The sequence below is a fragment of the Panthera pardus genome, unplaced genomic scaffold, assembly GCF_024362965.1.
Source record: "Panthera pardus isolate Hobbes unplaced genomic scaffold, ASM2436296v1 HiC_scaffold_21, whole genome shotgun sequence".
In the NCBI taxonomy this organism is placed as follows: domain Eukaryota; kingdom Metazoa; phylum Chordata; class Mammalia; order Carnivora; family Felidae; genus Panthera; species Panthera pardus.
Window position 1 is genome coordinate 26,683,522 of NW_026526777.1, and position 12,001 is coordinate 26,695,522.

The 12,001-nt window shown below is 55.3% G+C and overlaps 1 protein-coding gene across 1 annotated transcript; it reads left to right on the forward strand.

Annotated features, from left to right (window-relative positions):
* The first annotated feature begins 289 nt into the window (after positions 1 to 289).
* REN (renin) lies at positions 290 to 11,548 on the forward strand. The gene is made up of 9 exons (XM_019432573.2): positions 290 to 598; positions 4,532 to 4,682; positions 5,215 to 5,338; positions 5,936 to 6,054; positions 6,955 to 7,151; positions 9,453 to 9,572; positions 9,913 to 10,057; positions 10,332 to 10,430; positions 11,179 to 11,548. The coding sequence occupies exons 1-9, from the start codon at positions 501 to 503 to the stop codon at positions 11,338 to 11,340; spliced, it is 1,215 nt and encodes a 404-aa protein (XP_019288118.1). The 5' UTR covers positions 290 to 500; the 3' UTR covers positions 11,341 to 11,548.
* Positions 11,549 to 12,001: the final 453 nt, after the last annotated feature.

A 12,001-nucleotide genomic window follows, 5' to 3' on the forward strand; every position in this document is an offset into this window, starting at 1 on the left:
CGTGTTCCAGAAGGGAACTGAGACACAAAGTGGGAGAAGCCGGTCAGGAACACAGCCGAGGTTAACACAGAGGAGGGCACTTGAAGGGTACGGAGGGTGGAGTCTGGCGGGGGAGGTTGGAAACCCACGTTCTGTGCCGGTCTCAGCCCTGACCGTGTTCTGGAACACTGATGTTTCCCATCAGCCTCTGCCCCGGCGGGGGTCGCAGGGCCAGGCCGAGATGGGGCTGCTGGCGTCACTGGGCACAGCATGGCTTTCCCACAGCCCTCCTTTTCCCTGGCTCCTGGGCTCTGCGTCGAAACCTGGTCACCCTTCACCCATCTAGCTCTGTCCCATCGGGGGGATTTATTACTGGCCGCCCTCCATGTGCCCCCGGATAATAAATCAGGGCAGAGCTAAATCTCAACCGTCCCAAGTATGGAGAGCATAAAAGGAGAAGGGCTCTGGGAAGCCACAAGGCTTCTGCAGATTCCCAAGAGAGCCGAGCACCCAGGCGAAGCATGGACCAAGGGAGCAGAATGCCTCGCTGGGGCCTCCTGCTGGTGCTCTGCGGCTCCTGCGCCTTCGGTCTCCCCGCAGACTCTGGCGCCTTCAGACGGTAACTCAGGCTGGGGGGCGGGGGCGCGGGGGTTCCCACCTTCCTAACACCCCTGGCTTTCTAATATGGGATGTCATCCAGTCCTCATGACCAGGGAGGCGCGGGCCCATTGAGAGAGGTGGCTCGGCCGATGTCACAGGGCCGATAGTGGCACACTACCCTAGTGGCCCGAAAGCCACGTCATTTGATCCCTGCCCAGAGCCCTTGCTTCCTGCATAGATCCCCAGGCGAGGCACTCAGATGATTCAGACCTGCCCCTTGTTTTCAAGGAGGTCACAGTCTAATTGTTAAGAAGGGGGTGGTATTGGTTAAGCTTACCGAGGAAGAACAATTTAGTGGTTAAATACAAGCCTTCTAGAGTTGAATTGTCTTGGCTTAAATCCTGCTCCACTCGCAGAACTAACTAGCTGGGAAAGCATGGGCAAGTTACTTAACCTCTCCAGGTCTCAGTTTACCATTTTTTAAAGCAGGGATAATAGCAGCACCTGCTTCATAGGTCTGCTTTGAAGATTGAATGAGAGATATGGAAAGCCCTCAGCCTGATGCCCCAAGGCTGTAAAAACCCAGCTGTTACTAGTCCCACAGGGTGGGTTGTTACAAACAAACGTTGAAAGAAAGGCTTAAGGCGTGGCCTGAAGGAAGGAGGGAGGCCTAGTAACGCCCACACCCGGTGCCAGGCCCTGTGGGAACTGGGCTCATTAAGTTCCCTGAGTTCACTAAGGCTGAAGGGGGGCCCTGGCCCCTGGCCGGCTCAGTGGGTTAAGTGCCCAACTTCAGATCAGGTCAAGAGCTCACGGGTTCGTGAGTTCGAGCCCCGCGTCAGGCTCTGTGCTGACAGTCCAGAGCCTGGAGCCCACCTTGGATTCTGTGCCTACCTCTCTATCTGCCCCCTCCCCACTCGCTCTCTGTCTCTCAAAAATAAATGTTAAAAAAGATACACTTAAAAAAAAAGGCTGAAGAAGGGGAGAGGCAGGAGGGAGGGTCTCGAAGAGAAAGGGTTTCAGTGTGGGGAGGGCAGGTGGTGGAACCAGAAGACCTCAAGGCAAGAGCAGGATTTTGTTGCTTTTTAAAGATCTTCCTTTATTTTAATTTTTTTAATGTTTATTTATTTCTGAGAGAGACCTAGAATCCGAAGCAGGCTCCAGGCTCTGAGCTGTCAGCACAGAGCCTGACGCGAGGCTCGAACTCACGAACCGCGAGATCATGACCTGAGCTGAATCTTAACCGACTGCGCCCCTAAAGATTTTATTTTTAAGTCATCTCTACATCCAGCATGGGGCTCGAACTCACAACCCCAAGATCAAGAGTCACACGCTCCACCGACGGAGGCAGCTGGGTGCCCCTAAGAGAGCAGGTTTTAACAGTCCTAGTTGCTAAGCCTGTAAAATGTCGAGGATGTCACAGGATCTTTCCACATATCTCCTCTCAAATTCTCCTCCTGACAACCCAGCAGTCCCATTTTACAGGTGAGGACACAGAGGCTCAGGGAGGTCACGTGTAAGAGGCTGAGCCTCAACACACACTGGGCCTTTTGTTTCCAAAGCCTTTTCACCTGCTTCCAGGCTCCCAGAGAGTAACTGCTAGGGTAGGGGTGCGGGGTGAGAGACCGAGTGCCTGCAGGCAGCCCCCACCCCAGAGTAAATGTGGAATTGAGGTAAAAACATTCTCCCTGTTCTCTTTAAAAAGCCAGGAAGAGGGGCACCTGGGTGGCTCAGTCGGTTAAGCGGCCGACTTCAGCTCAGGTCATGATCTCGCAGTCCGTGAGCTCGAGCCCCGCGTCGGGCTCTGTGCTGACCGCTCAGAGCCTGGAGCCTGTTTCAGATTCTGTGTCTCCCTCTCTCTCTGATCCTCCCCCATTCATGCTGTCTCTCTCTGTCTCAAAAATAATTAAACGTTAAAAAAAAATTAAAAAAAAAAAAAAAAGAGACAAAGAACGGGGTTGGGCCAGGAGTGGAGAAAGAGGCTTTTGAAACACAAAATTTTTCCACCTGCTATTTGCACAGGGTCACGCAAGGCACTTTGGGGGATCTGAACACAGGGCCCCATTCTCAAGGTGCTTTCATTGCCTTCTGCACAGTCTTTACATTTATTGAGCAGTGGGCAGCTTGTTTAATCTGCAGTGATTCTCTGAGGCAGGTACTACTGTTTAGTCCATTTTTACAAAGGAGTTGATGGCGGCTCACGAAAGGCCCGGAGAGGTTGGGTTAAGTTGATCCGAATCACACAGTAAGAAAGGGTTTAAACATGTGCCCACGACTGCTGTGTCCTCACCACCAGACGGCACCACCTCCAGGAGCATTAGGCTGTGCAGTGCAGGCTGCGAGCACCCGAGGAAAAATGGAGCCGGAGCCCAAGCAGAGGTGGGGCCGGTGTGAACTGGAGTTCCTGGGGCAAGCTTCCTGGAGGTGGGATGCATGCTGGGCTTAGAAGAATGGAGAGCTGGGGGCGAGGAGGGAAGGGCGGTACAGGGAGACGAGCAGCTAGAAAAGAAGACGGGTTCTCCATAAACTGGGCTGCAATCCCAGAACCCCCTGGCCAACAGCTAGGGACATCTCCCCTCAAGCTTCTGCAAAGAGGCTTCCCGTGGGAGCCCTGGGGACACTCTCTGGGAAACAAGTCCAGAGACGCCGCTTTGAGTCCCTGCTCCATCCACAACCCTGTGAGCCTCTGCTTCCTCATCGAAGTTTTTTCAAATGTTTATTTTTCAGAGACAGAGACAGAGCGTGAGGGGGGGAGGGGTTAGAGAGAGAGGGAGACACAGAATCCAAAGCAGGCTCCAGGCTCTGGGCTGTCAGCACAGAGCCCGACGCAGGGCTCGAACGTGTGAACCCTGAGATCATGGCCTAAACCGAAGTCGGATACTTAACCGACTGAGCCACCCAATGTGCCCTGTCTGCTTTCCTCATCATTACGTGAGGATAAGGATGGCTGGCCTACGGTCGAGGGCTATATGGAGGGTGTATAGTGTTTGAAACTGACCAGGTGGCCCCTCAATATGTTTTACTGGCCCCCACCCAGCCCCAGGGTCTTTAATTCTGCCTCCCAAAGCTGATAGGCGGGTGTCAGGGAAAGGAGCTGAAGGACTGGGACTCAGGCTCAAGAAGTCATATCTTTCCAGGGGCAGAGGGGCACAGTTACTCTGGACATGCCGTTTGCTCTCCCCACCCCACCCATTCAGTCCCGAGGTTCCAGCCCACAGCCCTGGCTGGGTGTCTACCCTGGCCTGGCATCCTGGAGCCCCGGCAGGCAGCTGTGGGCGCCTGCTGCCACCTACAGGCCTCACACGGCACTGCCCGGTCCTGTCCAGCCTTGAGGGGAGCGTCCCAGCCTTCATCTTAGAGGGGATGTCGCTGTTGCATTTCCTCCTCTGTCTCCTTGCCTGCTGGAGCTCCTTGAAGGCAGTGATTTTTTTTTTTTAAGTTTATTTACTTGGGGGGGGAGGGGCAAAGAGAGAGGGAGGGAGAGAATCCCAAGCAGGCTCCACGCTGTCCATGAAGAGCCCCATGCAGGGCTCTATCTCGTGGTTGGTGACCTGAGCTGAAATCAGGAGTCAGAAGCTTAACCAACTGAGCCACCCAGGCACCCCACTGATGATCTTTATCTTTCTATCTCTAGTATCCACTGGAGTGCAGGCACAGAGTAGGTGTTCGATCTGTAATTATGAAAGGGAGGAAGGAACGAACGAATGGCCTCGTAGTGATAGGGATCAGAACTAGACAACAGAAGGAAGCGTGTTAAGGATTATTTAATGCCAGTGCAGCTGACTCAACGAGGCTTGCGAATTCTCCTTGAGAGGCCTTAGGGCACAAGAGGGATTCTCAGGTGTCTAGGCTAGATTAGGGAGAATTGTACCAGAAGCTTCAGGACTGTGTACCACTGTTATGAGGGAGTACAGAGCTCTTCTGTTTTTTTTCTTCCCTCACCCCGGGTCAGGATCTTCCTCAAGAAAATGCCTTCGATCCGGGAAAGCCTGAAGGAGCGAGGCGTGGACGTAGCCAGGCTTGGTGCTGAATGGAGCCAGTTCACCAAGAGATTCTCCTTTGGCAACAGCACGTCCCCTGTGGTCCTCACCAACTACCTGGATGTGAGCGCCCCTGCTTTTCCGTCTCCTTTCTCTTTCTGGGGCCCAAGGCTTTCTTTGCTCTTTCCATGCTGCCTATGACTGAGTTGCTGAGATGCACAAAGTGCCCTGTAAAACTCCCATTTCAGAGCTAGAAAGGTTGAGGCACAGAGGGCAGAAAGGAGCCCAGAGGCAGAGTTAGGTTTGGAACTCAGGAATCCAGGCTCTGGGTTTCAAGGTGGGCAGGGTGGGTATGTGACCTCAGATGCGGGTTTCTGTGACTGGGCTCTGCACGGCGTGCCTGCTTATTGCGTTAGCAGCCCTTCGAGGGGCGGGGCATCATCTTCATTTTCAGTATTCTTCTTTTGCCCTCTTGTCTCACTTCCAGGGAAGTCCTAAGACAGTGCTAAGGGTCCCACCCGGGCCCTGCTGGAAAATGGAAACCCGGGGCGGTTGTCTGATCTACCTAATCTCACCCCAGGTGCCCAAGGGGGTATCCGGCAAAGCCCCAAGCTTCCCCGCGCCTCCAGCTGCCTCTTTCCTTTCACCCCCACAGACCCAGTACTATGGCGAGATCGGCATTGGCACCCCACCCCAGACCTTCAAAGTCATCTTCGACACAGGCTCAGCCAACCTCTGGGTGCCCTCCACCAAGTGCAGCCCTCTCTACACAGCATGTGGTGAGCACCCCCCTCTCCGCACGCCTACAGGACCTCTCCCCGAGCCCCCTGCCACACTTGGCCGGGCCTGCCTCACACCCTCTGCTACCAATTGAGCTATTTCCTCCCTGCTTCTGCTCCTGTTGCCCCCGAGAGGACAGATGACAATGTCCCCCATTTTCCCGATACGGCCGCCAAGGTAAAATGGCGGCATTAGAAGTCCCCAGCTCACCCAGAAGTCCACTTCTCCCCTTTCCTGAGATTGGGGCCAAATCCTCAGACCCACCCCAGGCTCTCAGGGTCTTCCACGCCCTTCCTTAGTCAACAGCCTCTTCTCAAGAGCTTACTGGAACCAGAATCTTCTCCTCATCCCAGCATCAGAATCACTGTGGAATGCTTGATCGGGAGACAAAATTCTCAGAGATCTGGGCACGTGACAGGGGCCCAAGAAACACACTCCTTGATTGATGAAACACGTTTTCAAGCCTCCCACCTCAGGGCCTCCCCGCCCCTTCACAGAAGTCCTCAACCACAGGGGGCCACGCCCACAGGCACCTGCCTCCCAGCCCCTCTGCCGGGCCTCTCTTGAACAGACCTGAGCCTATATCCCTCTGCCAGAGATTCACAGCCTCTACGACTCTTCGGAATCCTCCAGCTACATGGAGAATGGGACGGCATTCACCATCCGCTACGGATCTGGGAAGGTCAAAGGTTTCCTGAGCCAGGACGAGGTGACTGTAAGTAGGAGTGCCCCAGGTCATCTGACCTCTGCCCTTCTGGTCCCAGACCTCCCCTGCCACTGGAGGGCCCATACTTGGAGGGGGGCGGGGGGTACAGTTCAGTCCACCTTAGAGCCTGGGCAATTGAGGAACACCCTGCCTTGCTGCAAAGAAGCAGGGCCTGGGACAGAGCAAGCCTGAGCTCCTGGGTCCACACTGGGTGATTTGTGGAAGCTTTTACGTGTAACTCACGTGAGAGCTTAGCCGGAGCCCCACAGCCTCCTGTCAGCTAACCTGTCTGAGGTCACCCAGCTCCCGACTGGGCCCTTCACAAGGCCCCAGACTGAAATCAGAGTCTGTGTCAGGGTCAGCAGTACTGGTTTCATTATGGCCAGAGTTAGTTTGGGGGTCAGGCAGAGGTTCGAAGATCCTAGTTGAGGTTAGAGTTTAGGATTAAGGTCAGGGCTTGGTTGTCTTTTCCATTTGGCTTGCCTCGGACCCTTTCCATTCTGGGAGTTACTCCAGCCCCTGCTCTAAGCTATGGGAAGGGTACACATGGAACATGAGAGGCCCGTTGTCTGGGAAACCGGGGGAGAAGGTCTGGCTGGGCTGGAGAAATCCTTACCCATAGTGGGGGTGAGGAACTGAGACCCAGTCCTGCCAGTGTGGAAGCTGGGCCCCTGGGGAGAGGGTGTGAGAGCTCCTGGCACCTTGGTGGTTACTGATTGTCAGTACCCCTTTCCAGGTCCTGGGCAACCCCACAGCCTGCATATGTATTAGAAGAGAGGATATGTGTGGGGGGTTGATAAAACAGTCTTACCCCCAGTTTCTCTACCCTAGGGGATGTGGGTCCTAGACTCCCCCCTGGCCGGGGGGGGAGGCAGTAGGCTTGGTCTCCTCTGGTCCTTTCTCCCACAGGTGGGCGGAATCACAGTGACACAGACGTTTGGAGAGGTCACAGAGCTGCCCCTGATACCCTTCATGCTGGCCAAGTTTGATGGGATTCTGGGCATGGGCTTCCCTGCACAGGCTGTTGGCGGGGTTACCCCTGTCTTTGACCACATCCTCTCCCAAGGGGTGCTAAAGGAGGATGTCTTCTCTGTCTACTACAGCAGGTGAGGCTGGGGCTTCAGGGGCTGAGGCAGGGGTGATGGAGGGTATCAGGAGAGCCGGGAGAGCAGGAGGGGAGTTGGGACCGGGATGTTTCTGGGTTCATGATTAGGTGGTATTCAAGCCGTAGGTCGAGCTCCACTAGCCAATATGGAAGTCACTACTTAAATTGAAATTAATTAAAATTTAATAAAATTTAAGTCTTCAGTCACACTAGCCCCATGTCCAGTGCTCGGCAGCCACAATGACTATGGCTACATATTGGATAGAAGATAACAGAACATTTCCATCATTGCAGCAAGTCCTGTCAGCACTCTCTAGAACAAGAGGAAAATGCAGGGTGGGGGTGATGGAAAATAAAGCATTACTGGGACCTGGGACCCTCCCTGTGACGGACCACACAGAAAGCTGGCTTTATTCATTAATCCCTTCATTTATTTGCTCACTCATTGATTCAACAAATATGGCGTGCTTATGTGCCAAGCACTGTGGGAGGTTCTGGGGTGCAGCCGTGAACATAGTATCCAAAGAGTCCCTGCCCTCACAGAGCCTACAGTCATGAAGGAAGATGGGAAACATTACAACGTGACAAGCAACAGGACAGGGGGCCTGGGGCTTGAAGCCCATGGGTGCCTTTCAACTCTAGGCTGAGCTTGTGCGTGGTTGGGCCAGCCTGGGGGAAGCCATTGTGAGCTCTCGCTGCAGGGTTGTGATCTGCTCCAAGCTGTGGGTTTGGGAAGACCGGAAGAGCTGGAGGCGAGGGAGGTGAGGGTGGAGGGAGGGTCAAGGTCGGAAGAAATTGCACAGGTAAAATGGAGAAGAAGGAAGGAAGAAAAAGAAAACGGGAGGCATTGAGCAGAGGCCACCGGCTGGCTCTGGGGCAGCGTCCTCGGGAAGAGCTGTTGTTGAGCTGGAGCACGGCCAGATGGTGACCAGTTGAGAGGTAGATGTGGGCGTCGGGAAGCAAAGGGCAGGTGTAGAGTGCCCTGAGAGATTAGACAGGGGAGCGTCAGGAGGGGTGCAGGCTGAGATGCAGAGCAAAGCGGAGACAAGAAGGGTGGGTGTTTTAAAATGCTAGAGGAGGCACGAGCATGCTTGCAGGTGGAGGAGGAAGCCAATGGAAAGAGAGAGAGAGATTGAAACTGGGAAACGGAGGAGCTAACTGAGGGCACAGGAGCCTGGCAGCCGCAGGAGGGAGAAGAATCCAGCAGACAGGAAGAAGGCGGGCCTTGTTAAGAGGGCCTGCCTCTTCCTTGACCCTGGGGCAAGAAGGAAGGAACAGGCAGGGGGATCTTGAAATGTTGGCAGAGGGGCAGTGGGGGCAGGTGCTATAGCACACGCGCATACGTACTGAATGTGTAAGAGGGCAATGCATTGCACCGGCCCGCATAACGTGTGCACACCTAAACCGCCTGCACACGTATGCTGGGAAACCCAGCCCACGTGTGCACCCTGGAAACCAGCCCTAGGGGAGGCCCCGCGCGGTGGGAGGTGTTGTGCGCTGGGAGGAGAGGAAAGCAAGGGAGTCCGCTTTGGACTGGGCACCAATCGACCCACACACCACCCGGGGGACTTCCGGCAAGTGACTTTACCTCTTGGTGAGTCCAGCACCTAAAGGGTAAAAGAGAGGGCATAACACCCACCCTGGCCAACAACAGGCTGGCGAGGCCCACCTGCAACAGAGACCTCATTTCTGCTCTCTCTTTCTCTGCAGAAATTCCAAGTAAGGAGATGAAACCCACCCCACCACTCCGCCTCGCCTCACATGGCCCTGACCCTCCTGAACACCCCATGCAGATTCACATACGCCACCAACCCACCAGCCCAAACTCACCTCCGCAGGCCCAGGCTCTGCCAGATGCCTAAGTTTTCCACCCCTCCTTCCAGCTTGCCTCCTGCCCCTTGCCCACCCCCACCCAGCAGGTCCCGGAGACCACCCCCTCCCCCCCCATGCACCTGTTCAACCTGCAGCAACTCAAACCCAAGTTGGGAGCGGGGGGGTGGGGGGGGGGGTGGGGGTGGGGATTCTCATCTTGCTCTCGACTCACTGTCCTTGTGCCCGTTCCTTTGCTGTGACCTTGCTGGGGATGTTTTATCGGATGCAGCTGGACTATTCTGGAACCACCTCTGGTTGGGCTTGGGGAGGGGCAAGAACGGTGGAGACATGTTTCTGCAGCTTCCCAGCCTTGCTATACTTCCCACCTTCCTCTGCCCCCCACCCCCGTATCCGTGCCCAACATCCCTTGTTGCTGGGGTGCTGGGGCTCAGAGGTCACGGATCTTCAAGAGCTCTGACCTTTCCTTTAGGAATTCCCACTTGCTCGGAGGAGAGGTTGTGTTGGGAGGCAGCGACCCCCAGTATTACCAAGGGAACTTCCACTACGTGAGCGTCAGCAAGACTGGCTCCTGGCAGATCAAAATGAAAGGGTCAGGAACCCTCAACCCGCCCTGCTCTCCCAAAATGCTGCTGCCGGGGGAGGGTGGGAGTGGGATGGGGTACTGTCTCCATCTTGTCCTCTCTCCTAATGCAGTCACTTCTTAAGGCCCAGCCAACGTTTGCTGAGTGCTCTGTCCAGGGATGGGGAACGTGGAGATATGAAAAACAGAGGGGGAGGGGCTACGGAGAGGAGGCGGTGGTCACCAGGCCACGTGCTGAGGGAGGGGACCACCAGCATGGCCTCCTGTCACCTGCCTCACTCAGGGAAGCTTGGCAGCCTGGTGGTGTCCCATCAGCCTTCCGTCTGTCTCACTCTCTGGCCTCCCTCAGGGTGTCGGTGAGGTCGGCCACCTTGGTCTGTGAGGAGGGCTGCATGGTCGTGGTGGATACTGGCGCATCCTACATCTCGGGTCCCACCAGCTCCCTGAGGCTGCTCATGGAGACCTTGGGGGCCAAGGAGCTGAGCCCAAATGAAGTAAGAAGCTGGGGGAAGCGGGGGCACCGGAGGCTGCGGGAGCATCGCCTGATCAGGCCCCCAAATTACCGCAGGAAGAATCAGGTCCCAAAGGGGGCCGCTTCGGGCCTTGCCCTCCTCTCCTCTCTCGCCACATGTGACTTGGTGTCCCCTAGGGAGAGGGCGGGCCACGTGCCCAGCCCTCTCCAGCAGAGGAGCCCAGCCACAGGCACAGGGCTGTGTCTGCCCCAGGGGCTTCCCACACTCAGCAGGGCACCCTTTACCTTCCCCTCAGTACGTCGTGAACTGCAAGCAGGTGCCTACACTCCCAGACATCTCCTTCCACCTTGGAGGCAGAGCCTACACGCTCACCAGCGTGGACTATGTGTTAAAGGTGAGGCTCCAGGCGGCCCCTCGACCACAGGGAGGACGGGTGGGCAGGGTCCCTCTAAAAGGGACAAGTCTTTATGCATAGATCCCATGCTCAGTCAGTGCTTCTCAAGCTTGGCTACATATTAGAGTCACCTGGAAGCTTTTTTTTTTTTAACTATTTTTATTTAAATTCAAGTTAGTTAACATACAGTGTAGTCTTGGCGTTGGGTGATTCACCTCTTACACATGACATCCAGTGCTCATGCAGAAAAGCGGCCTCCTTAATGCCCCTCACCCATTTAACCCATCCCCCCCACCCACTGAGTCAGCTGGAAACCTTAAAAATCCCAGTAACAAGCCACATCCCCTACCTATTAAATCAGAACCTCTAGGGGCACCTGGGGTCCGTGTTTTCAAAACTCCCCGGTGATTCCAATAGGCAGCCAGGTTTGGGAATCACTGTGCTCATCCCCTTGTCTCCATCCTGTCAGCAAATGCCCCCAGTAATGCTGTGCTCCTATACTCTTATGGCCTTCTTATACTCAACAGATTTAGGGCAATTAAACACAGTAACTTGCCTAGGACCAGAAGTTCTGCCGGGCTGTAAGCTCTTGAAGGTCTCACAGTGTATGGTTTGCCCGGTGTCTAGCTAAGTACCTGCATCCAGGAGGATGTATGGTGGGGTGAAAGGCCAATGGGGTCAGGCAGGACCAAGGGAGGAGAATGGTAATGTGCCAGGCAGTAGGGAAAACCCTCTTGCTTCCTGCCAGGATTCCTACGGTAATGATGGCCTGTGCACTCTGGCCCTCCATGGTCTGGATGTCCCACCGCCCACTGGGCCTGTCTGGGTCCTGGGCGCCAGCTTCATCCGCAAATTCTACACGGAGTTTGATCGCCATAACAACCGCATTGGCTTTGCCTTGGCCCGCTGAGGCCCTCTGCTGCCCCGGTTGGACCCTGCCTTCAGCCCTAGCCTGGAGCTAGAGCACTCTCTTGGACACTCCCCTGCCTGTGCCTGTGCCTGTGCTCTCATGCAGGGGCGTGGGGTGTAGAGCTCCTCCCAGACGCTCACCCTGCCTCCAGCATCAGCTCCTCCCTGCTTTGAGAACAAACAGAAGAATAAAGACTTCATGTTCACAACCTCGTTGCACCTGGATTCACTGGGGTCTGAAATGAGAGGCGCAGCCGTGTATCATGTGCAGACAGGAATGTGACACCAAAAGACAGACTACGCACTCACCTGCACGCACAGGCTCCTGCGTGCAGGGCTGATGCCATTCATCCCCGCTCAGGTGGAGTTATTCGCACACAGTCGTTTGCTCCCTCCGACCCCTGCAGGACCAGGGCTAATGCCGTGCTGGTAGATTATGGGCCAGAAAGATGCTCCAAGCTGGTAGAAGCCAGGATCGAGCCTCTCATGCACTGCAAACCCCCTAACCCCCGACGATGTCACCGTTTATACATGTAGTCTAAGACACCATCACCTGGAACTATAGAACGCCAGAGATCTGACATTCCCTTTTTAAATTTTTTTAAATGCTTTATTTATTTGATGGGGGGGGGGGGGCAGAGAGAGAGAGGGAGACACAGAAT